The following is a 27,046-nucleotide window of genomic DNA, read 5'->3' on the forward strand; positions in this document are numbered from 1 at the left end:
AATATTCAATAAAGACAGCTTTTCATTATAAATTGGGGTGCAAATCTCAAAGTTTTCATAGTATATATAACATACAGCCATGTGAAGAAAGGATGCAGGTGTGGTTTGGATGAAGTTTAGCACAAAAAAATTTCAGTTATTTTAAACATAACCTACTTTCTCATACACTTTCACCGGAGTTTCATCTTCAAAATCTGGGCATTAGCATGGGCATGTGGAACTACACAACAATTGAGGAATTCATTCTCCTTGGACTTACCAGCCTGCCAAACCTACAGATTATATTGTTTGCAATTTTTTTACCATGTTATATTTTGTCACTAAAAGGTAATTTAGCCATCATTGTTATCAGCAGAATAAGCCCCCGGCTTTACACCCCTATGTATTTTTTCTTGAGTCACTTGTCATTTCTGGATATTTGGCACACTTCAGTTATTGTTCCTGTAATGCTCAGAAACTTTTTGTTAGAGAGAAAAAGCATTTCCTTTAATGGCTGTACCACACAGATGTTCATTCATCTCTCTCTAGGAGGGACTGAGTGCTTCCTCTTGTTGTCAATGGCCTATGACCGGTATGTGGCTATATGTGTGCCATTACACTACACTACTATTATGCATCCTGCCTTATGCATTAAGATGGCAACTGGTTCCTGGGTTGGTGGCATAGTAAACTCCATTGTACACACAGTCCTTGCATTGCAGTTGCCCTTCTGTGGTCCAAATGTAATAAATCACTTTTTCTGTGAGGTCCCTTCGGTCCTGGAGCTGGCCTGTGCAGATACATCTGTTAATAAAACAGTTATTTTCTTCTGTGCCATGTTTGTGGTGATGGGTCCATTTTTTTTCATCCTCATCACATATGGTTACATAATTTCCAGCATACTGAAGATACAAACATCTGTAGGACGGAGGAAGGCCTTCTCCACCTGTGCTTCACATATTATAGTTGTATCCCTGTTTTATGGAACCATAATATTTATGTATATGAGACCTGGATCAACTCACGTGGCGAACCAAGACAAGATGGCCTCCTTATTCTACAGCGTGATTGCCCCAATGCTGAATCCTCTGATATACACTTTGAGGAATAAAGATGTGATAGGATCATTTATGGACTTAATTAGAAAAAATATTAGGCAAGAAAAAGGAAATGGACTTTAACAGAAAAACTATGAAGGGAATTCAATATCATGCAGTTTTTTTTTCCGCTGTACCTTATATTTCTTTAATGTGGGGGGTTAGGATATTAAATAATTGATCAATATACATCTATTACAAGTTCTGCACTGCTTTCTTGACATGTGAAGTAAAGCCACTGGTTCTCCAATGTCTTTTTCCTCTTCAGCAGCCTCTTCAGCAGCCATTGCTGTCCATAAAATGGAAGTAGGTGGAAGGCCATGTTATCGAAACTATCTATGACCAATCTCCCTTCCAGGATCTTAAGTTTGTATTCATGAATACTATTATAAGGACCTGGTAGGTCTTATCATGAGTCACTATGTCTTAAGGTTAATAAAAATTGGTGACAAAAGAGCAAATCATTTATTTCTAAAATATTTTTTGCTGTACAATATTTGCAAAAATTTGTCATACTCCTAAATACTTGCAGAATAAAAGCTCAAATGCTATATATTCCACACAATGTGGGTCATTTATCTTTATTTTTATTCCTGTTTTCGCTGTCTTTTTTTAAACATTTTTTGGCGCATTGCAATTTTTGCCCCTTGTTGGGGTCATTTGGGGACGTTTGTTTTTCGTCAGTAAGAAACATTTATCTTCTATTCCAGAAGTGCCAAATGCTACAAATGACATTTATCATTTAAAATTGGCTAAAATTTGCTAAATTTTTTGGCACAAAAAATTCCAGTGAAACCATACTTAAGGGGGTATTCTCGTCTGGGCACTCACATTCAGTTTCATTAATCTCCCATATGTAAACATTTCTTCAATTGGATGTTATTAAAAAAAATGTTCCCGGGTTAAGATAATTTCTCATAAATGTAGTGGTTTTGTCCCTTAGAAACAAGATAGCTTCCTCGGATACGGCCACCTCTACTGGAGGGATTGCACAAAGAAACAAAAGGTTATTGTATATAAAATTTCTGGGAGTTACTACATGTTGCACAGCCACCCTGTGGTAATGATTGCTGAATCCTGGTGGTTCGGAAGGACTCTATAGCGTAAGTCTGGTCACCGCTGCCAGAGTGTGAGGTGGTCGTATCCGAGGAAGCTATCTGGTTTCTAAGGGACAACATGGCTACATTTATGAGAAATTATCTTCACACAGGAACATTTTTTTTTATGAACATCCAATTGAAGAAATGTTTACATAAGGCAAATGAATTGAATTAAATGTAAATGCCCAGATGGGAATACCCCTTTAAGGAAAACTTAGAAAATGGAAAGAAATGACTTGCGATATTTTTGCGACATTTGTTACAAATGTCTCAAAAAGAGATGAAAAAAAAAAAACATTTAACAGAAGGAAAAAGTGAGATTGATAAATTACCAAAGAAGCAGATGGGAAAACGACAGGCAAAAACTAGCCAAATGAAATAGAGTTAAGATAAATGACCCCAATGACATTTTAGACACAAAACAATTCCGTTTTCACACTTAAAGCATAATAAAGTTAATAATTTACTTGTAACTGAGTTCAGAGCTTATGAGCCACTTCCAGGCTGCCGGGTTGGGAGCCGATTGCAGCTTCCCTGCAGTATCTGTTCCCGGGAAAGTTGGGTTCATTCTGCAGGTCTGTGCAGGTCTCATCTGGTGGTTGAATGATGCAATATCCCAATTCTATGCTCCTTCCCCTCATGTCTCCACCTACCCTCCCATATAGATTGTAAACCCTGTTGGTCACTGTAGCTTTTGTATTTTTTTGCTTTCATTTGCTTTCGTGATATTGCAATGTTTGTGAACCCCTTATTGAATGTACAGCACCGTGGAATTAGCAGAGATCTGTAAATACATAAATATAAATAATAAATACATTTAAAAAACAACCATAGTAAAATGCAAGAATCCATTTTGCAACCAAATAGCTGAAGGGTGTTCAACTTTATACATGAACATAATTACCACTGTAATTACCCTTGCGGCAGTCCTGACAAGTTGGCACAGAATAGTGAGGAGTGAAGGATGCAGGGCATTGCTGTAAGTAAAGTTTCCTCAACAATCCTCTTCTGGGGTAGACATCTGTTAGGATGGCCAAAAGACAAATTGTAGGTATCAACTAACACTGTACACAATGAATAATGGGGGTTAATAGCAGGTGCAACATAGCAATTAGTAGCAATTCTTTTCGATTTGCTGTGATCCATGATCTATTGAAACTGTGATCTATGGGGCTAATCCTTTCTTAGCTACTTCTGAACTAGAGATGAGCGAGCACTAAAATGCTCGGGTACTCGTTATTCGAGACAAACTTTTCCCGATGCTCGAGTGCTCGTCTCGAATAACGAGCCCCATTGAAGTCAATGGGAGACTCGAGCATTTTTCAAGGGGACCAAGGATCTGCACAGGGAAGCTTGGCCAAGCACCTGGGAACCTCAGAAAAGGATGGAAACGCCACGGAAATGGACAGGAAACAGCAGGGGCAGCATGCATGGATGCCTCTGAGGCTGCTTAATCGCACCATTATGCCAAAAGTATGGGCAACAGCATGGCAATGACAGAGTGACCAAATGAGGCTAGATAGCATCTAAAACATCCAATAATTGACCCTGACACTATAGGGGACTATGCAGAGGCAGTGGCAGCAGCGGCAAGCTAGAGAGTGTCTTGGCATACCCCAAATGGACTCAGGCTTAAAAACAATGGGTGGCAGAGAGGAACCAAAGGAGGTGAGCAAGAAGCGCTCAAATAATATCGGTAAATGATAAAAGTTTGCCAGTATATTTTGTGGATTACACAGCAGGGTGGCGACAAAGTTAACAAGTTTGATGTGGAAGCCATGAAAACAACCCAAAATTCTGCCTGACACAGCTCGTTTGATAAGGGGACCATGTATGGAGGCAGTGAACTAGTAGTAGATTAAAGGTGCTGCAGTTAAAACTATGTTAGTTGGATCTTGGGATGGAGCTGGCGCTCCGCTGCCAGGCGAGCTTTCGCCAATCCAAGCCCCTGTCTCTAGGCTACTCCCCAAACAGCACTTCTAAGAACCTTTTGTATAAGATCAAGTGTAGTAGCGTTCTTATAAGTTTGGGTTCTGGCGGGTGAGGGGAATGTAAACAGATGCGCAAGAAGCGCTGAAATAATATTGGTAAATGATAAAAGTTTGCCAGTATATTTTGTGGATTACACAGCAGGGTGGCGACAAAGTTAACAAGTTTGATGTGGAGGCCATGAAAACAACCCAAAATTCTGCCTGACACAGCTCGTTTGATAAGGGGACCATGTATGGAGGCAGTGAACTAGTAGTAGATTAAAGGTGCTGCAGTTAAAACTATGTTAGTTGGATCTTGGGATGGAGCTGGTGCTCCGCTGCCAGGCGAGCTTTCGCCAATCCAAGCCCCTGTCTCTAGGCTACTCCCCAAACAGCACTTCTAAGAACCTTTTGTATAAGATCAAGTGTAGTAGCGTTCTTATAAGTTTGGGTTCTGGCGGGTGAGGGGAATGTAAACAGATGCGCAAGAAGCGCTGAAATAATATTGGTAAATGATAAAAGTTTGCCAGTATATTTTGTGGATTACACAGCAGGGTGGCGACAAAGTTAACAAGTTTGATGTAAGCCATGAAAACAATCCAAAATTCTGCCTGACACAGCTCGTTTGATAAGGGGACCATGTATGGAGGCAGCTATATGGACTACTTTTGGAGGCAGCTATGGCGATGACGTGTGGAGGTAGCAATGGAGACAACGTGTGAAGGCAGCTAAAAAGACGACGTGTGGAGGCCGCTATGGAGACAATTTAATTTGGATAGTGCCTGTATGTGGCAGTCCAAAAAAGTTTTCAAACCAGAGGAGCAGGTAGCTGGTCCTCCAGAAAAATTACATAGATTGAGTGCCTGTATGTGTCAGTCCAAAAAAGTTTTCAAACCAGAGGAGCAGGTAGCTGGTCCTCCAAAAAGATTAAATAAATTGAGTGCCTGTATGTGGCAGTCCAAAAAAGTTTTCAAACCAGAGGAGCAGGTAGCTGGTCCTCCAGAAAAATTACATAGATTGAGTGCCTGTATGTGGCACTCCCAAAAATTGTTTAAAACAGAGGACAGGGTAGTTGGCCCTCCAGAAAAATTAAATACATAGAGTACTATAGCCAGAGCCAGTTGGCCCTGGCAAAAAAAATAGCCAGTTTCCTCTGCTTTAGTGTACAAAGAGGAGGAGAAGGAGGACAATGAGGAGGAGGAGTGCATACATTATTCAGGTTCAGCTTCTTTCACCTGGTGGAGAATGGAAATGCGGAGAAATCCAGGCTTTATTCATCTTGATAAGCGTCAGCCTGTCAGCGCTGTCAGTCGACAGGCGTGTACGCTTATCGGTGATGATGCCACCAGCTGCACTGAAAACCCGCTCGGACAACACGCTAGCGGCAGGGCAGGCAAGAACCTCCAAGGCGTACAGCGCCAGTTCGTGCCACATGTCCAGCTTTGAAACCCAGTAGTTGTAGGGAGCTGTGTGATCATTTAGGACGATGGTATGGTCAGCTACGTACTCCCTCACCATCTTTCTGTAAAGATCAGCCCTACTCTGCCGAGACTGGGGACAGGTGACAGTGTCTTGCTGGGGTGACATAAAACTGGCAAAGGCCTTGTAAAGCGTACCCCTGCCAGTGCTGGACAAGCTGCCTGGTCGCCTACTCTCCCTCGCTACTTGTCCCGCAGAAGTACGCCCTCTGCCGCTAGCGCTGTCAGAAGGGAAATACTGTTTCAGCTTGTGCACCAGGGCCTGCTGGTATTCATGCATTCTCACACTCCTTTCCTCTCCAGGGATGAGAGTGGAAAGATTTTGCTTGTACCGTGGGTCCAGGAGAGTGAATACCCAGTAATCGGTGCTGAAATAAATTCTTTGAACGCGAGGGTCACGGGATAGGCAGCTTAGCATGAAATCTGCCATATCCGCCCGAGTCCCAACGTGCAAGAATTCACTCCCCTCACTGGCCTGACTGTCCATTTCCTCCTCCTCCAACTCCTCCAACTCCTCTTCTTCTGCCCATACACGCTGAACAGTGAAGGACTGAACAATGGTCCCCTCTTGTGTCTCGCCAACATTCTCCTCCTCTTCCTCCTCATCCTCCTCCACCTCCTCCGATATGCGCTGAGAAACAGACCTAAGGGTGCTTTGGCTATCAACAAGGGAATCTTCTTCCCCCGTCTCTTGTGACGAGCGCAAAGCTTCCGACTTCATGCTGACTAGAGAGTTTTTCAACAGGCCAAGCAGCGGGATGGTGAGGCTGATGATGGCGGCATCACCACTGACCATCTGTGTTGACTCCTCAAAGTTACTCAGCACCTGACAGATATCAGACATCCACGTCCACTCCTCATTGTAGACTTGAGGAAGCTGACTGACCTGACTACCAGTTCTGGTGGAAGTTGACATCTGGCAGTCTACAATCGCTCTGCGCTGCTGGTAAACTCTGGATAACATGGTTAATGTTGAATTCCACCTCGTGGGCACGTCGCACAACAGTCGGTGAGCGGGCAGTTGGAGGCGGCGCTGCGCTGCCCTGAGAGTGGCAGCATCTGTGCTGGACTTCCTGAAATGCGCACAGATGCGGCGCACCTTCGTGAGCAAATCAGACAGATTGGGATATGTCTTGAGGAAACGCTGAACTATGAGATTTAACACATGGGCCAGGCATGGCACATGTGTCAGTCTGCCGAGTTGCAGAGCTGCCACCAGGTTACGGCCGTTGTCACACACAACCATGCCTGGCTTCAGGTTCAGCGGTGCCAGCCACAGATCAGTCTGCGCCGTGATGCCCTGTAATAACTCTTAGGCGGTGTGCCTTTTATCGCCTAGGCTCAGCAGTTTGAGCACCGCCTGCTGTCGCTTAGCGATGGCACTGCTGCTGTGCCTAGAGCTACCGACTGATGGCGCCATGCCCACGGATGGTAATTCAGAGGAGGAGGTGGAGGAGGGGTGGGAGGAGGAGGAGGCATAGTAGGCCTTTGAGACCTGGACCGAGGTAGGCCCCGCAATCCTCGGCGTCGGCAGTATATGACCAGCCCCAGGGTCAGACTCGGTCCCAGCCTCCACCAAGTTAACCCAATGTGCCGTCAGCGATATATAGTGGCCCTGCCCGGCAGCACTCGTCCACGTGTCCGTGGTCAGGTGGACCTTGTCAGAAACGGCGTTGGTCAGGGCACGGAGGATGTTCTCTGACACGTGCTTGTGCAGGGCTGGGACGGCACATCGGGAAAAGTAGTGGCGGCTGGGGACCGAATACCGAGGGGCGGCCGCCGCCATGAGGTTTCGAAAGGCCTCGGTCTCTACCAGCCTATAGGGCAGCATCTCCAGGCTAAGCAACTTGGAGATGTGGACGTTGAGGGCTTGGGCGTGTGGGTGGGTTGCGCTATACCTCCTTTTGCGCTTTAGCGTCTGGGGTATGGAGAGCTGAACGCTGGTGGATGCTGTGGAGGATTGTGGAGGCGAAGATGGGGTTTTCGCACGGGAGGTGTTTGGGCCGGGGTCCTGGGCAGGGAGCTGACTAGCAGATGACACAGGGGAAGGAGCAGTGGTGTGCCCGGCCGGAGGTGAACGGGCTTGGTGCCATTGAGTGGGGTGTTTAGCATTCAGATGCCTGCGCATACTGGTGGTAGTTAAGCTAGTAGTGGTGGAACCCCTGCTGATCCTGGTTTGGCAAAGGTTGCACACCACAGTCCGACGGTCATACGGTGTTTCTTTAAAGAACCTCCAGACTTCTGAAAATCTAGCCCTCGCCACGGGAGCTTGACTACGGGCAACATTTGGCGCTGATGCACCAGCTCTGGCCCTGCCTCTCCGTCTGGCCCCACCACTGCCTCTTCCAACCTGTTCTGCTATAGGACTTGCCTCCGTCTCAGAAGCACTGTGTTCACCCGGCCTATCAACCCAGCTTGGGTCTGTCACCTAATCATCCTCCGATCCCTCAGTCTGCTCCCCCCTCGGACTTCCTGCCCTGACAACAACTTCACCACTGTCTGACAACTGTGTCTCCTCATCGTCCGACACCTCTTTACACACTTCTTCCACTACGTGAATTATGTCATCATCACCCACAGACTGCGACTGGTGGAAAACCTGGGCATCGGAAAATAGCTCAGCAGCAGCAGGACAAGTGGTTTGTGACTGTGGGAAGGGTCCAGAAAACAGTTCCTCAGAGTATGCCAGTTCAAATGCCAAATTTTGGTGGGAGGGGGCAGACTGGGGGGAAGGAGGCTGAGGTGGAGGAGCTGGAGGAGTGCCGATTTCGGTGACATGATTGGACTGCGTGGAAGACTGACTGGTGGACAAATGGCTAGAAGCATTGTCCGCAATCCACGACATCACCTCTTCGCACTGTTCTGGCCTCAACAGTGCTCTACCACGAGTCCCAGTAACTTGAGACATGATGAACCTAGGGAGTGTACCTCTGCGGCGTTCCCCTGCTCCCCCATCAGCAGGTGGTGTCTCACCCCGCCCAGGACCACGGCCTCTGACCCCTGCAGTAGTTGGACGCCCACGTCCACGCCCTCGTCCTCTACCCTACCCCTAAATGAAATAAAGATAAAAAAAAATATTAAATCAGCAGACTCTGCCTAATTCTAATCAAAGCCCTAATAAATTGTCCCACTTTGGTGTTTGAGGTGGATATGTGTGTCACTAAGAGCTAAACACAACGGTAGCAAGTCCCCCTGCAAATTCCTCACAATATGGTACTAGCTGCACTACTAGTGCCAGCAAGCCCAGCCACAAGCAAATAAAAAAAAAAAAAGTATAACGTTATTGTAGCCCTAAGAAGGGCTGTTGGGTTCTTGTAGAATCACTCCTGCCTAACACTATTCTAATAGAACACCCTAACGCTTTCCCTGACCAGCAGCAGCTCTCTCCCTAGCAGCATCCAGACACAGAATGATCCGAGCAGCGCAGGCAGGGGCTAGTCTATTCCAGGGTCACCTGATCTGGCCAGCCAACCACTGTTATCGACGTGTAAGGGTACCACGTCATGCTGGGTGGAGTGCAGAGTCTCTTGGCTTGTGATTGGCTCTGTTTCTGGCCGCCAAAAAGCAAAACGGCGGGAGATGCCATTTTCTCGAGCGGGCGAAGTATTCGTCCGAGCAACGAGCAGTTTCGAGTACGCTAATGCTCGACCGAGCATCAAGCTCGGACGAGTATGTTCGCTCATCTCTATTCTGAACCTATTATTTGATGGTGCTAAATGCAAAAGGTTCTGTCCTGAATTACGAAGAACTGCAGTTGTGCTGCAGGTACCAGTAGCCGAAAGCATCTTTGGTTTGCAGAATAGCTCTTTGGTGGGACAACCAAAAAGAGAATACCTAAATTTTATCTCTAAGTTGGAGAATTTATAGACAATTGGTTACATCTTCTCTGTTAAAGCAAATCCTTATATTCAACAAAATCATCCTTGTGTAACTGAAACCTAACTGTCTGCTAAATGTACCTTTTGCACCTTTGGCAAAAACAGTAGGCAAGCAAAGTTGTGATTGCCAGCATTGTAAGGTGGTGATATCTATGAGACATGATAGAATGACGGTGGAAAACACCTTGGGGCAGATTTACTTACCCGGTCCGTTCGCGATCCAGCGGCGTGTTCTCTGCGCTGGATTCGGGTCCGGCCGGGATTCATTAAGGTAGTTCTTCCGCCGCTGCTGCGCTGAAAAAGCATCGGAGCGCACTGGAGTTCACCGAGCCGGGCTAAGTGAAGGTAAGTGCAAGCTCCGCGACAGATTTTTTTAAAAAAATGCGGCGGTTTTTCCAAATCCGTCGGGTATTCGTTTAGCCACGCCCCCGATTTCAGTTGCGTGCATGCCAAAATCCCGGGGCAATTCAGGGGAAATCGGCGCAAATCGGAAATATTCGGGTAACAGGTCGGGAAAACGCGAATCAGGCCCTTAGTAAATTACCCCCCTTGTGTTTGAGTGCTACCCAAGGCCTCTAGTCCACTGACACACCCAAAATTCTTTCATACTAGAGGTGTATTTAGGCACAGTGGGGGGAATTTATTAAGACTGGCATCCAAAACACTGCTGCCTGTATCTACTATGAGGTTCCTTAGTAAACACAGGTGCAATCTCCACCAGGTCAGACCATTATAGCTCAGGTCTGATATGGCGTTTGGAGTTTCTGCTATAGTCGCACGCTCCCTACCACGTTTTGTATGGGGAACAAAACATTAGGTTCCTAGATCCAGATGCAATGGCAACTTCTGTCATATATTCATATATTTGTCCATACACTTGTATGATGCGCAGCGAGTGAACCAATCAAGTAAATACATTTCAGCAACAACCCAATCAATCCTAACTCGCATGCGCAATACTGAGAATTGAAACATGGAAAAACCTCTGAACCCATAAAGAAAGAGTTATACAAAGTCATGACACCCACAGGAATCCTAGCAGTAACATCAGCTGGTTCACCTAATTGCCTATACAAAGACAAAAAATATAGCATCGGTAACAAAAGAATTTCTCAACTACTGAAGGTCCCAGTGAACAATATTTGGGCCAAATTATAGAATGTGTCAAATATGTAACATATTCTAACTACAGTTAATCACAGACAGTAACTTTCTTTGAACCTATTGTAGTAGATTCACATTCCTACTTGCATTGTGAGACAAGATCCCTTGGGTGGCTGTTAATACTTTATAAAGAGCTCAAGACTTTAAGTTTATACCAATTCTGAATGAAAACAAAGCTTACCACAAATGATGGGAATGTGTAGGCACATTGACTTACATTTAAAATACAAAAACAACTTATTTTACTGCCACAATTATTAGAAGAAATAAGAAAAACAATGCTATTGAAACCTCCTTATTTTACAGCAAACCCAAATGAAAAATAAGTGAAGCCATCATTACAGGTAACTATTACTTCAGAGATATTGAAATTTGCAAATGGTTTTGTCTGTGTATTACAGTATATGAAATAGAACTAATACAATATTGATGTCCAGCATATGTTCACATCTATGTCAGGGGCTGCTTTAGGATCTTCAGTCACAAATGTATACTGTATTGTGAACCTACATGACAAAAAATAGCCAGAAAAAAGTAAACATCCACCTCGTAACACAACCCTAACACTGCAACACGCATTGCTCTATCACTTCATCATGATCTTATTGTATTATAGACATACTCAATTCTGTAAATTAATATTTTACACAAGTTTTATACTGCATAGCGAACTACATTTTATTACACTCAATAGTGTTTACTCTCAAAACAAACTGTAAAATTCTACTAAAAGATTGTTTGCTTGGTGGTGGTAGTGGCAGGACTCAGGGCCGGTTCTAGACAAAGTGGGGCCCTGGGCAAAACTAAAAGTGGGGCCCCAAAATAAAACTATTTTATGACCAGTCACAGTCAGCAAGAGGCTCCTTTAGTATGGTAAAACAAACTGTAATATGGGAGAATTTTATAGGAGATAGATAAATGATAGGGAGATTTATGGGCAGCATGGTGGCTCCGTGGTTAGCACTACAGCCTTGCAGCGCTGGTCAACATTAGCAAAGATTTTGTATGTTCTCTCTGTGTCTGCGTGGGTTTCCTCCGGTTTCCTCCCACACTCCACAAAATTACTGGTAGGTTGATTAGACTGTGAGGCCCATTGGGGAGAGGGACCGATATTTTCTGAAAGCAGACACTTGCCCCATTTTCAAAATTGCATCAAAGAGTTTATAGACATAGGCGCCTTCATGCAATTTTGATTCAAATTGAAACATTTTATTAAAAATACTTAAAATTTGACTTTGATGGCAAAAAATTTGATCCAAACAGAAAATGTTTACCTTCACATCTCCTAAATGTAATAGATGGACATGTATACAGTTCACAAATGTCCCATATTGATATGTTCACATCAATAAATCCACATAATATCACTAAAACTGTAATAACTAGATATCTGCTTTTCAGCTAGACATTTTTAGACAGTTACAACCTGCAAAATATATCAATAAAACAGAATAAAAAGTAAAGGCACCATAAAACCTATAGAATTTTGAAAGCAGACAACCAGGCGATGCATTTGGCAATTGACATTCAAAATTTCCTCTAAAATATGTACAAATCCAGATACTTATATAAAGAAAATCTACTTTCCTAAAACAGTAAGATGTGAGGAGATCATATAGACCATTCATGTATATTCACCAAAATATGCAGCAAAGGGAACTGCAGAAAATTCACACAGATGTATCATTGTCTGTTCCTTACACAATGGTAACCCAAATAAATAACTATATATCCATAAACCTCTCTAATGAGATAATAAAAGTCACGTTTAGATGTGCGCCATTGTATTATCCGTGCAATAACAGAACCCTCCGCGCTTCATAAGAATGAGAGTGAGAACGTCATAACATCGGTGGAAATAATGGAGGATGATGGGAAATAAAAACTTTATTCCAGGACATGTGTGTGTTTTTGCTGTTACATATAACTTTTCGGACATGTTCTGGTCGCGGTGTAGTCACATTAGGCGAAGAGGATTGAATGTTCATCGTAACAGTCAATTTTCCCAACAAAAAATAACTATCACAAAATAAAAGGGAATAAGAGAGAAAGGGCCACATTTATCACTTTTGTGCGCCTAAGTGTAGTAGTTGCGCCTAAATTCTGGCGCACTGTTTTCCAGAATTATCACAAGCTACAACCATCTGTGATAAGTTAATTTCCTGCCTCTTATTAATCACTTTACTTTAACACAGTTTAGGCGCAATGTTAGATTCAGGCACTTACATGTCATCCTGCTACAAGCTCCTCTCTGCTTCTCCCACAGCCCAGAATGAAGATAACAATCACAGCAGCACCCAGGTGTGTGACACCCAGCACCCAGTGACCTCCTCAGCAGTGGCTTCTCCTGGAGGGGATCCCCCAGTGCTGGTCTCCTGCTGCACCCCTGTAATTCTGCACAGTATCCCCCTCAGACACACTGGTGATACTGTGCAGAATTACATGGGGGACACTTGTCAGTACTAGGTGCAACATTCTGTAACATTCTCTTCTCTCTTGCTTTGAGCTCAGGATTCTGCAGAATGTTTTGTAAATAGAAGGTGATGAACTGTAAATAGAGTCTGCAGCTCCTGTCTGCAGAGTATCTCATGTCTGTATGATCTGTACTAGTGTCTGCAGAGTATTTCATTTCTGTATGATCTGTTCTAGTGTTTGCAGTGTCTGGATGAGTTTTTCTGCTAGAAATGAGCTGTTCTGCACAGGGGCTCAGTGCTTTCTTCTCAGTTAACGCCACCTTCGGGCTGGAGTGTTTTTGCGCCTAAATGAAAAGTCGCAAGTGATGAATATCATTAGGCGCAGCAAAACATCTGGATTGCTAGGATAAATGAGGGAAAGCTAGTTATTTGCTGCGCAGCTAGTTTGGCATTTAGTCGCAAAAATGGCACAAAAACGGTGCGCCTGAATAAAAAGGCGCAAAAACAACAGAAAAAAACGATTGATGCATGTGGCCCAAAGTGTTTTCTTAGATAGTTCTGCATAGAGAAGGGTTAAAAACATGAATATTAGTTGATATTATCCCTTCTCAAAATGTAGTAACATATAAAGTGAATATTTCCAGTATCTGTGAGGTGCAGCAGCTCCTGTGTGCAGCAAATGTTCCCTGAAGCCTGATGGCTAAGAATCTGGAGGGGGGGACATTTCAGGGGGCTGTATCTCTGGCTCTGTGACACATAGAACCTCACTTCTTTTTTCCTATGAAAGGAGAGAGTCTCCTCTTTTATATGAATCTAAAATTGTGTTTCTAAATTGAAGGAAAACGGAGATATTAACTGTTAAACTGCCCTTGGGAGTGATTTTTATATACAAAACGGCACCTGATATTCTCACTTTAAACCTGAATATCTCTGGATCCATAGCACCTAGGAACAAAATTCAAGATTCATTTGAAAGAAGAGATTCTCCCCTTTCTCCCAGGGGCCCTGGGCAATTGCCACCTTTGCCTACCCATAGCGCCGGCCCTGGCAGGACTACAGTATTTCTTTAACCAAACCTTACATTCTGGCATTTAGGCTGCTACGTCTTTATTGGTTGTACACTTACCTCACGTAGAAGCTCTAATACCCCACAAAACCACCAAAACGGTCTTAGAAATATTGTGACCACATGGACAACTAAATTAAACCAATTTACAGATTTTTTTTATTTTTTTTGCTATTGCTTGCTTTCGATTTTATGCTGAGGCCAATTTGGCTTTATGCTACCCTCACTTAAAAGCCATAACTTTTTCATTTTTTTGTTTATAGTCATATGAGGTTTTGTTTTCTGCGTAACAAATTATACTTAGTGGTGGCACCATTTAATATTAGTATTCCAGCTAGCACCTATCGCGGTCTTTATATATGTAATATATATGTAATATATAAGACTTACCGGCTATGGAGAGGGCTCGGCACCGGGACCCAGCTTGCGCTGTACTACTACGGCGCAAGTCGGGGAGGGGTTTAATAATTTTTATGAATGAAACATCATTACTAAAGATTAATTGATATTTGTTATGAACTTGCTTATCTTATTTTAGTGTTATGTATACCCCAGATGAGGCGGCAGATAAAGACATTAGTCAACTTCTGTGGTGCAATGTGGCTTTGGTGGATGGAACAAGAACAGTGTATTGCATCAATGCAATCATGCTGCAACTGCTGACACACTACAGCCACATGAGGCCTAACAATTTCATGCTTCATAAGGAACCCAGGGCCCATTGTATTGAATCTGAGGATCTCATTCCACTACCTAATGGCAGTCAGGGTAGCTCTGGTTAGCATGTGGAGGGCTGTGGGCCCCTCCATAAAAATGTCTTCCCACGCCATTACTGACTCTCTGCCCAACCGGGAATGATGGAGGATGTTGTCGCAGCAGAACATTCTTCACTGCGTCTCTAGAATCATGTGTCACATGTGCTCATTGTGAACCTGCTCTCATCTGTGAAAAGCAGAGGGATGCCAATATCAAAGCTTCCAATCTTGATGATCTGCTGCAAATGCCAATCACCCTGCACAGTGATGGACTGTAAGCACAACCACAACCACCCTCATGGATTCTGTTTCTCACAGTTTTAGCAGACCGATTTATATCAGTGAACTTCTGGAGGTCATTTTGCACGGAGTTCCTCCAGTTTCTCCTTGTACAAAGGAGGAGGTAGCTGTCAGGTTGTTGCCCTTTGGACCCCATGTTGTTTAACCCCTTAAGGACGCAGCCATTTTGTAGTTTAAGGCTCAGTCCCATTTTTTGGATTCTGACTTGCGTCGCTTTATATATATGGTTATAACTAGAGATGAGCGAACACACTCGTCCGAGCTTGATGCTCGTTCGAGCACTAGCGTACTCGTGACTGCTCGTTGCTCGGACGAATACTTCGCCAGCTCGAGAAAATGCCATCTCCCGCCGGTTTGATTTTTGGCGGCCAGAAACAGAGCCAACCACAAGCCAGGAGACTCTGCACTCCACCCAGCATTACGTGGTACACTTACACGTCGATGGCAGTGGTTGGCTGGCCTGATCAGGTGACCCTGGAATAGACTAGCCCCTGCCCGCGCTGCTCGGATCATTCTCTGTCTGGATGCCGTTAGGGAGAGAGTTGTTGCTGCTGCAGGGATAGCGTTAGGGTGTTATATTAGCTTACTGTTAGGAAGGAGTGAGTCTACAAGAACCAAACAGCCCTTGTTAGGGCTAGAATAGCGTTATATTTTTTTTTTTTTGTTTGCTTGTGGCTGGGCTTGCTGGCACTAGTAGTGCAGCTAGTACCATATTGTGAGGAATTTGCAGGGAGACTTGCGAACATTATATTTAGCTCTTAGTGACACACATATCCATCTCAAACACCTAAGTGGGACAATTTATTAGGGGTTTGATTGAATTAGGCACAGTCTGACGATTTTTTTTTTTTTCAAAACTTTTATCATTTACTGATATTATTTCAGCACTTCTTGCGCTTCTGTTTACATTCCCCTCACCCGCCATAACCCAAACTTATAAGAACACTACTACACTTGATCTTATACAAAAGGTTCTTAGAGGTGCTGTTTGGGGAGGAGCCGAGAGACAGGGGCTTGGACAGGCGAAAGCTCGCCTGGCAGCGGAGCGCCAGCTCCATCCCAAGATCCAACTAACATAGTTTTAACTGCAGCACGTTTAATCTACTACTACCTTACTGCCTCCATACATCGTCCCCTTAGCAAACCAGCTGTGTCAGGCAGAATTTTGGGTTGTTTTCATGGCTTCCACATCAAACTTGTTAACTTTGTCACCACTCTGCTGTGTTATCCACAAAATATACTGACAAACGTTTATCATTTACCGATATTATTTCAGCGCTTCTTGTGCTTCTGTTTACATTCCCCTCACCCACCATAACCCAAACTTATAAGAACACTACTACACTTGATCTTATACAAAAGGTTCTTAGAAGTGCTGTTGGGGCTTGGACAGGCTTGGACAGGCGAAAGCTCGCCTGGCAGCGGACCGCCAGCTCCATCCCAAGATCCAACTAACATAGTTTTAACTGCAGCACCTTTAATCTACTACTACCTTACTGCCTCCATACATGGTCCCCTTATCAAACGAGCTGTGTCAGGCAAAATCTTCGGGTGTTTCACCAGATACATAATGGAACTCGGCGCATCTGTCGCCGCCATGCTGGAGACCTGAAGTTGCAATCATAGCAGCGCCCCATACTGTCGCTCTTAATCATGGAACCATTTCCGAAAAAACAATAAAAAATAGAACCGCTATGCTATTCCATTATTCCTAGATGAAATATTCAAACGACCCCGCCTGCTTTGAAAATTATAATTTTTTCAAAGTAAACGCTTCTGGCCCCCAGGCCCATTTTGGGTGGGGAGGAGCCGAGAGACAGGGGCTTGGACAGGCGAAAGCTCGCCTGGCAGCGGACCGCCAGCTCCATCCCAAGATTAGGCAGCCTCAGAGGCATCCATTCATACTGCCCCTGCTGTTTCCTGTCCATTTCGCCTCCACGATCCTCCACAGCGTCCACCAACGTCTCCATGCGCAACTTTCAACTCTCTATACCCCAGACGCTGGAGCGCGAGAGGATATAAAGCACATCATCCCCTTATCAAACGAGCTGTGTCAGGCAGAATTTTCAGGTGTTTCACCAGATACATAGTGGAACTCGGGGCATCTGTCGCCGCCATGCTGGAGACCTGAAGTTTCAATCATAGCAGCGCAATATGAATGCCCCATACTGTCGCTCTTAATCATGGAAGTCGTCTCCATGGCTGCCTCCACATGTCGTCCCCTTTTCAAACGAGCTGTGTCAGGCTCATTTTTCGGGTGTTTCACCAGATACGTTATGGAACTTGGTCACTATGTCGCCACCATGCTGTGTTATCGACTAAATATACCGTCAACCTTTTGTTCACATAGGAAATCATTTCAGCGCTTCTTGCTCACCTCCTTTGGTTCCTCTCTGCCACCCATTGGTTTGAAGCCTGAGTCCATTTAGGGTATGTCGCCATGACACTCTCTAGCCTGCCGCTGCTGCCGCTGCCTCTGCATGCCGTCTTCTATAGTGTCAGGGTCAATTATTGGATGTTTTAGATGCTATCTAGCCTCATTCGGTCACTCTGTCATCGCCATGCTGTTGCCCATAATTTTGGCATAATGGTGCGATTAAGCAGCCTCAGAGGCATACATGCATGCTGCCCCTGCTGTTTCCTGTCCATTTCCATGGTGTTTCCATCATTTTCTGAGGTTTCCAGGTGTTTGGCCAAGCTTCACTGTGCATACCCTTGGTCCCCTTGAAAAATGCTTGAGTCTCCCATTGACTTCAATTGGGTTCATTATTCGAGTCGAGCACTCGAGCATCGGGAAAAGTTTGTCTCGAATAACGAGCACCCGAGCATTTTAGTGCTCACTCATCTCTAGTTATAACTTTTGAACACTGTTACTTATCTAAACAATTCAGAGATTTTTTTCTTCACATGTTGTACTTCATTTTAGTGGTAAATTTTGGCTGATAAGTGTTGCAATTATTTACAAAAAAAAAGAAAAAATGATGAATTTTTTGAAAAATGTGCCATTTTCGAAATTCAAAATCACCGCGTTTTCAGGCAGATAGATTTACCACCTAAATAAGTTGCTGAATAACAATTCCCATAAGACTACTTTACATTTTCATAATTTATGAAATGTCTGGATAATTTATTTTGATGTCACGCGGCTTACAAATCGAATATCGATTTTCCGTATTTTCAGAATTGACCTATTTGGGGATAAATACAGTTTTGAATGAAATTTTACATATTTAGCATCAAAACCCCCCTGTATAACCAACCCATTTTCAAATCTGCACCCCTCAAACTATCAGAAACAGCTTTTACGAAGATTGTTAACCCCTTGAGATCTTCATAGTAATTGAATCAAAATGGAGTTGAAATTTAGAATGGTCAAATTGTGCCGGTCATACGTTCATTTAGCCCTAAAATTTACACATTTCCAAAAGATAAAAAGAGAAAACCCACCATACAATTTGTTCTGCAATTTCTCCCAAGTACAGAGACCCACCACATGTGGACGTTACTTGTTTTATGGGCGCACGGCGAGGTGCGGAAGGGAAGGAGTGACCTGCAGCTGCCAGGATTTTAGTTTTCTTGTTGCCTCCTTTTGTAGGCTATAAAATTTTGGCTTTTTCATTATTGGGGGTGAGAAGCTTTTTCCAGTGTTGCCATTTTGAGGTTGGTATCACCTATTGTTGAAATTTTAGGAACTCGTTTTTGACGGCACGAGTGGATTTTTTTTTTTCGTGTTCATCGCTTAGCCTAATCGGTTATCATTGGTCTATGGGTCGATACGATTACGGTGATACCACATTTGAATATATTTTCTTACGTTTTACAAAATTTGTCAAATAAAACCATAATATAGGGAAAAATCTATAATTTTGGTATTGCCGTCTTCCAAGTGACATAACATTTTTACTTTTTTGGCTATGGAGCTGGTTGATGGCTTATTTTTTGTGGGACATGTTGTACTTTGTACCAGTATCATTCTGGAGTACATATGTTTTTTGATCACTTTTTATTGCATTTTTTGTAAGATTGAATAGGTAAAATGATCATTTTTGGTGGATTCTCAACGGCGTTCATCATACGGGTTCAATAATGATTTACTTTTATTCTACGGGTTGTTACGGACGCGGTGATGCCATATATGTGGGGTTTTTCTTATGATTTAGACCTTTTTTTAGGTTATATGTCTTTTTATATGTTATGGGGCTTATGGGCATTTTTATTGATTCATTACTTTATTTTTTATTGAATAACATTTTTTCTACTTTTTCACTTTTTCCACCATGCAACATGAACAAGCAATCATCTGATTGCTTGTTCATGATAATACTCTGCAATACTTATGTATTGCAGGGTATCAGCAGTGTCAGCCTATGCACATGCATAGGCTGGCACTGTGCCAGTAAGATGTCGTCATAGACGCCATCTTACCGGCAGTTCTTGCAGGTAACTCTGGGGTCCAGATCGGACCCCAGAGTTGCCATAGCAGCGATCGGCGCCCCCCCCCCCCAAAACGGTTCGGGGGGAGCGATCGTGGGGGAAAGGCCCCCCAGAGGCATGTTAGATGCCGCGGTAGCGCTGACCGCGGCATTTAACGGGTTACACAACCGCGATCGGAGCCCACTCGTGGGTGTTACACTAGGGTGCCGGCTATATGTTACAGCCGGCACCCCGTGTTTGCCGATGCCGGTTCGGCTCAGATCCGGAGCCGAGCAGGCATCATCTCAGCGGCGGATATATCGCTGAGCGGGAAGGGGTTAATGCTCACTTTATTTTCTAAGCAGTGTATAATATGTATCATAATTATTAATATCTATTATAATACTTATTCTTTTATTAGTAAATGGTCATATATTGCACATAATGCAATATGACTTATCCATTCAAAAGGTGACTCTTCTCATATCATTTGTATATGACTTTAAAGGCAATTTTATGTCGATGGTTGAGATTTTACATATGCTTTTAGCACATGTTAGGATTTCATATATGCTTATAGCATTTTACATTTCTATAAACTTCACAATGCTATAAATGAATTGCATTCACCATAATCTTTAGGCCACTAAACTCTAAATTCTTCTGTTAAACCTCGAACAATCTTCATTGAACATGGGCATTTTCTTAAATCTGTAGTGGTTGTAGTTTACATCTCTGCTTATCTTTTCTATAGGAGGTCGATGGATGTTACAGATTGGAAAGTGGGGCAATGATTTCACAAAACACTTCCATTGGATTGAATCTATCTAACTACAGGAGAGTGGGAGAATTCATTCTTCTTGGACTGACCAGCAACAGGGATATTCAGATACTGTTATTTGTTGTTTTTCTATCTTTTTATGTTACTTCTCTCATGGGAAACATAATCATCATTATTATCTATATTAGAAGCTCCCGTCTTCACACCCCAATGTATTTCTTCTTGAGTAATCTGTCAGTTTTGGACATCTGTTATACATCATGTATTGTCCCAAAAATGCTCATCCATTTCCAGTCAATGAAAAAAACCATATCCTTTAATGGTTGTGTCACACAGATGTTCATTTATCTAACTCTAGGAAGTACAGAGTGTTACCTCTTGTTGTCAATGGCCTATGACCGATACGTGGCCATATGTAACCCTTTACTTTACACTAACATTATGCATCCTGCCTTGTGCGTTAGAATGGCGATTGGTTCCTGGGTTGGGGGAGTAATAAATGCCATTGTACACACAGTCCTTGCATTGCAATTGCCCTTCTGTGGTCCCAATGTAATAAATAACTTTTTCTGTGAGGTCGTTTCTGTCCTGGAGCTGGCCTGTGCAGATACATCTTTTAATAAAATCATTATTTTCTTCTTCGCTGTGTTAGTGGTGATGGGTCCATTCTTCCTCATCCTTATTACATACGGTTTCATCATTTCCAGCATACTGAAGATACAAACATCTGTAGGGCGGAGGAAGGCCTTCTCCACCTGTGCTTCACACATTACAGTTGTATCCCTGTTTTATGGCACTGCCATATTTATGTATATGAAACCTGGATCAACCCATGTTGAGAACCAAGACAAGATGGCCACTTTGTTCTACAGTGTTATAACCCCAATGCTGAATCCTCTGATATACACATTGAGGAACAAGGATGTGATAGGAGCATTTCTAGACTTAGCAAGAAAAGATTTTGTCAGATAAACAATCTGGTCATTCACGCAAGGAAGACCACATATGGCATCCATTTGGCATCAATCATTGGACTGGTGGTCATCTTTGTGAAGCTGGCGGCCATCAGAGGGAAAACACCCACGATCGGTACTAGCACAGGTGTTACCGGTATTCTCAGAATTCTCTTGAATAGAAGTAAATGAACAATTGCAGTGCCCTATGGAGCATTTAGCTACTTGTAAAATTCTTGTTAGATGCTTTTAAATGAAAAATAACTGCAAAAAATGCATTGTTTTACTTACACTGTACTAGATAGGTATACTTACTACCCAGTTTATTTGCAGTTTGCAACCCTGTATTCTTTGTGTACTTATGTCAGGCAAGCACAGAGCCAGACATTTGGAACAAGAAAGGGTCTGTTTAGCTTGTTTAAGAAGAAAGTGGGGAATAATTTTATTCACCAGGTAAATGCTGTAAGCTGCAATTCCGAGCTATAGCTATTACTCTGTCAGTTCTGATTGCTACTGCTCTATTCTGCTTTGCAAGTGCCGTGGCCCAGAGCTGCTGGGGGGACCCACATAAGGCTGTAAGTAAGGAATCCATGGAGGTAAGAGGGGCTGTATCTAATGAATACATTGGGGGTAAGGAGGTCTTAATATAAAATAACTATGAGGCGGCTGTTTGGTATGATAAACAAGGGAATATTTTAGGGAACAGGAGATTGTTTTAGTTTCTGAATCTTGAATGCTGCCACGAGAATTCACAGCAAAGGAGCCAACTGAGGCTCTGCCGCCCAGAGGCCTACTGTAACCTGGCGCCGACCCTGCATTCAGTGACGAGTTATATGCCAGGAAGTCAAAGGGGATCAGAGCTGTAGCATTGAGCACTCACAGACTAATCATTGCTGCTACGATACCCTCTGCTTTCTCAGCAGCTGCTGTATGAGAGCCGTAGTAGTCAATGCTATCCACTACACCTCTGCCTTCCTGGAATCAAAGTTATAGCGACTAGTACTCACAGACATAAACATGTAATAGTTAGTTTAGTTCTTGCTTAAAAATGCTGGAAAACCAGAGGCTGGCTGCGAAGCGTCATCAGAGTATTGATAAAATACGTAACCTTGTTTGTTAGCAACAACCATTAATAAAGTAAAATAAATAATCTGTTTCTATCTATTCTACCTACAGTCATTTACATAAAGTAACTTTTCCAAAAATCTTTAAAAGTTTCACTTTCCTACTTGTGCTGTGTGACATGATCCCTTGGGTAACTGGTAATACTTCATAAATAGCTCATTACAAGACATAAGGTTAATACAAATTCTGAACTGAAACAAACGTTAACATAACTTCTAGGGATATAAATCAGAAATCCACCTTTAGATGGCTTGACGTACCTTCAAAATATAAAGAAAACTATTTTACTGCCAAGATTATTAGAAGAAATATAGAAAGCCAATGCTATTGAAGTCTCCTTATTTTACCGCAATGCAACATAAAAAATAGGTGAGGGCATCATTACAGGTAACTATCACTGCAGTCATATTAAACTTTGTAAATAAGTTTGTCTGTGAATTATATGAAATGGAAATAGCACAATATTGTTGTTGAATATATGTTCACATCTGCATCAAGGACATTTGTCAACTGTGCCATGATACTAGTGTGATATCAAGACAACAGTTAACAAATAGTACTGTATGAAATACAAACTCTGTAGTGTAACTTAACATTTTCCATGCACAGATCCATTTCTTTATACTGCACAACAATACTACATTTTTATTATACTGCATTGTCTTTAGTCAGAAAACAAACTCTAAAATTCCACTAAAAGGACACAACTGCTTAATAGGGGGAGATCTATTTCCCCACATCTTCCATTCTTGCATTCATGCTGCTGCATCTTTATTGTTTGTACATTTATATTGCTACTTGGTAGCTTTACTGGTCTTATGGAATGAGACAAGGCTATATTACTCTGCACTATCTCCACTTCCCCTTGTGGGAAAGTCTTACCACATGAAACACCATAATAAGGCAATTTTCTACTTATTTTGGAATTGCTTAAAAGGTAACCTACCATCAGGGTCCACCTAATAAGGTAGATCCCATGAAAGGTTTCTGCCATAATATAAATACGTATAATTTTTTAAAATAAATCGTTTATTAAAGCGTAACACCTCAGAATCATAATTTTTATATTTATTTAAATTAGAGTTGGAGGCTTGGCGACAAGTGAGCAGAGCTGTATAAAGCTGCACACTGAAGAGGAGCAGTGTTGATGGAGGCTACTAGGGCATAGAATAACCTATATTCCCACTCCATGGTGCGACTACTCCATGCCACAGTAGCCTCCAACGCTAATTTACAATTCTAAAGGGTTACGCTTTATTAAATGATTAATTAAAAATGATAGGTATTTATGCTATGGCAAAAACTTATCAGGTAGATCCCTGGTGGTAGGTTTCCTTTAAACATAGTAGGCAAAGAACTGTTCCTAGTGTAAGAGCTCTTCTTGTTGAAGTCAAGATTTGAAATTAAACATATTTTTAACTCTATTTTTATCACCCCACTAAAAACTATTTCTTGAATTTTCATAGTTGGGGAAATGCTGCAAAATAGCAATAAATCACAAATAGTGTCACATTCATATAGTCGATCTATGTTATTCCCTTCATGTTTAACATTTTTCCTCTGTCTTCCAAGTCTTGTGTCGATTGTCCCCAACAATGCAGAATCGATTTGCATGTTGCAGCTGCAGAAAGTCTCTCTATCAAATTTAAGTCCTCCTGGCCTGACTTTCCAATATGTTAAATATCATTATTTGTATTCATTATAATAATTACCTTTTAATTACTAAATTTTTCTATATCTCTCACAATTGTAGGTATCATCACTCAAAAATGTTTTATGTGTATATGAAGATTTATTAGGCTTTTACACCATTAAACTAGCAGAACCCTTGGGTATCCTTTCATGCATTCTTTCTTTTATATTAAAATTCCTTTTTACCTATTAAAAATCATCTTTATAAGCAAATCAGCTTATTTCTTGCATGTAATGAGTCACTTTTGAAGCATGGAAGAGAAGCATAATTTAAGATGCCCTTATATCCAAATCTATGGTATCTAAAACCACAATTGTGTGTCAAAGTAAAGCTAAGAGTCTCAAACTGCAACAGGATTTTGGTTCTGTGTGGTACAGAACCATAGATATAGGCAGTTAAGCCCATAGTTAGGAATGCTAACTACAGAACAAAATCACAGTTCCTTCTATGTCTTTAACTGTCTGTATCTTTGCTTCTGTAGGACACAGAACCACAAACCTGGTATGATTTGAAAAATGAGATTTTTATTCTTTAATATGATACCAAGCAGATTGAATGTATTGGCTATAGATTTCACGTTAGGGGCATCTAAAGTAAAGCTTCTCACCCAGCCTCTGAGCATGCCTCAAAAAGTGACTCTTCTCAGCTCATTTGTATATGACGTTAGAGCCGATTTTTAGTATGTAAATGCACAAGATTACAGATAAAAGAGGCCATGCTATAAATTATACTTTGTACCTGAGAGGTCTGTCAATAAAGTTCCATTAATTGCTTTTATCATGATCTTTGGGCCACTGAACAAAACAGATTTACTTACCCGGCCCATTCGCGACCCAGGGGCGCGTTCTCTGAACAGGATTCGGGTCTGGACGGGATTTATGAAGGTAGTTCCTCCACCGTCCACCAGGTGGCACTGCTGCACTGAAAATCATCTGAACGCACCGGAATACACCGAGCTGGACCAGGTGAAGGTAAGCGCTTCCCAAGCGACACATTTTCGGTTATTAAATGCGGCGGTTTTTCCGAATACGTCAGGTTTTCGTTCGGCCACGCCCCCCGATTTCCGTTGCGTGCATGCCAGCGCCGATGCACCACAATCCGATCGCGTGCGCCAAAATCCCGGGGCAATTCAGGTACAATCGGCGCAAATCGGAAATATTCGGGTAAAAAAGCCTGGAAAACGCGAATCGGGCCCTTAGTAAATGACCCCCATATTTGTTTAGTCTTGATATCCATTGGACATGGGAATTTTCTTAAATTTGTGCTTTTGTAGCTTATATCTCTGCTTATCTTTTCTATAGGAGGCTGATGGATGTTACAGATTGCAATGTGGGGCACAATGATTTTACACAACACTTCAGTTCGATTGAATCTATCTAACTACAAGAGAGTGGAAGAATTCATTCTTCTTGGACTGACCAGCAACAGGGATATTCAGATACTGTTATTTCTTGTATTTTTGTCTTTGTATGTTATATCTCTCATGGGAAACATAATTATCATTATTCTCAGTATTTTAAGCTCTCGTCTTCACACCCCTATGTATTTCTTCTTGAATAATCTGGCATTTTTGGACATCTGTTACACATCATGTATCGTCCCAAAGATGCTCATTCATTTCTTGGCAGTGAAAAAAACGATATCCTTTGATGGTTGTGCCACACAGATGTTCATTCATCTTTCTCTAGGAAGTACAGAGTGCTACCTCTTGTTGTCAATGGCCTATGACCGATACGTGGCTATATGTGCCCCATTACACTACACAAATATTATGCATCCCACCTTGTGCCTTCAGATGGCAACTGGTTCCTGGGTTGGTGGCATAGTAAACTCCATTGTACACACAGTCCTTACATTGCAGTTGCCCTTCTGTGGTCCCAATGTAATAAATCACTTTTTCTGTGAGGTCCCTTCGGTCCTGGAGCTGGCCTGTGCAGATACATATGTTAATAAAACAGTTATTTTCTTCTTTGCCATATTCGTGGTGATGGGTCCATTTTCTCTCATCCTCATCACATATGGTTACATAATTTCCAGCATACTGAAGATACAAACATCAGTAGGACAGAAAAAGGCCTTCTCCACCTGTGCTTCACACATTACAGTTGTATCCCTGTTTTATGGAACCATAATAGTTATGTATATGAAACCTGGATCAACTCACGTGGCGAACCAAGACAAGATGGCCCCTTTGTTCTATAGCGTTGTAACCCCAATGCTAAATCCTTTGATATACACAGAGTCAAAGATAAAATTAGTGCTCTACTCCTTATACTGTTTGTCAAATGGCTAGAGCCTCTCACCACCTCTTCATGGACTTCATGGTCCATGAAGAGGTGGTGAGAGGCTCTAGCCATTTGACAAACAGTATAAGGAGTAGAGCACTAATTTTATCTTTGACTCTGTGACTTTGTGGCATATACGGGAGTATGCCGTATTAGTGGCTCCTCCATATTTTTATGTTACATTTTCCATCTTTCCTGGATATTTTATTATTTATTTCTGCATACCTTTGATATACACGTTGAGGAACAAAGATGTGATAGGAGCATTTCTAGACTTAATTAGAAAAGATTTTGTTGGATAAACAATCTGGTCATTCACACGAGGAAGACCACATTGGGTATCAAGCTTTGGATTGGTGGTCAGACTGGATAGCATATGGCAAAGCTAAACATGTAGCAATTCAAGATGTATGGATACAGCTAATTTGTGATAAAACTAATTAGACAAATAGATTATTTTTAGGATTTAGATAGGTGATAATCTAATCTTCTTAATGCTATACACAGTAGAGACTACCCACACAAAAAAAACAATCTGTGGAGTTGTACTCATACAGGAGAACACATGACTATACTCACATCTCTCCACATATTA

At 42.3% G+C, this 27,046-nt stretch overlaps 3 protein-coding genes across 3 annotated transcripts; all 3 read left to right on the plus strand.

Moving 5' to 3' along the window:
- The first annotated feature begins 206 nt into the window (after nucleotides 1–206).
- LOC140128494 (putative olfactory receptor 2B8) lies at nucleotides 207–1,160 on the plus strand. The gene has a single exon (XM_072150193.1). It carries the CDS (start codon nucleotides 207–209, stop codon nucleotides 1,158–1,160), a length of 954 nt encoding a protein of 317 aa, XP_072006294.1.
- A 19,244-nt stretch (nucleotides 1,161–20,404) lies between these two features.
- LOC140128495 (olfactory receptor 5T7-like) lies at nucleotides 20,405–21,367 on the plus strand. The gene has a single exon (XM_072150194.1). The coding sequence runs from the start codon at nucleotides 20,405–20,407 to the stop codon at nucleotides 21,365–21,367; it is 963 nt and encodes a 320-aa protein (XP_072006295.1).
- A 4,138-nt stretch (nucleotides 21,368–25,505) lies between these two features.
- Nucleotides 25,506–26,753, plus strand: LOC140128497 (olfactory receptor 2B6-like). The gene is made up of 2 exons (XM_072150195.1): nucleotides 25,506–26,390; nucleotides 26,676–26,753. The coding sequence occupies exons 1-2, from the start codon at nucleotides 25,506–25,508 to the stop codon at nucleotides 26,751–26,753; spliced, it is 963 nt and encodes a 320-aa protein (XP_072006296.1).
- Nucleotides 26,754–27,046: the final 293 nt, after the last annotated feature.

Source organism: Engystomops pustulosus, chromosome 4 (assembly GCF_040894005.1).
Source record: "Engystomops pustulosus chromosome 4, aEngPut4.maternal, whole genome shotgun sequence".
Lineage (NCBI taxonomy): Eukaryota > Metazoa > Chordata > Amphibia > Anura > Leptodactylidae > Engystomops > Engystomops pustulosus.

Excerpts from the sequence above, each read along its gene's own strand:
- LOC140128497 (XM_072150195.1), top strand. The coding sequence starts at position 25,506 with ATGATTTTACACAACACTTCAGTTCGATTGAATCTATCTAACTACAAG. Across the intron at positions 26,391-26,675 it reads TTGTAACCCCAATGCTAAAT|CCTTTGATATACACGTTGAG; the intron begins CCTTTGATATAC and ends TATTTCTGCATA.
- LOC140128495 (XM_072150194.1), top strand. The coding sequence starts at position 20,405 with ATGATTTCACAAAACACTTCCATTGGATTGAATCTATCTAACTACAGG.
- LOC140128494 (XM_072150193.1), top strand. The coding sequence starts at position 207 with ATGGGCATGTGGAACTACACAACAATTGAGGAATTCATTCTCCTTGGA.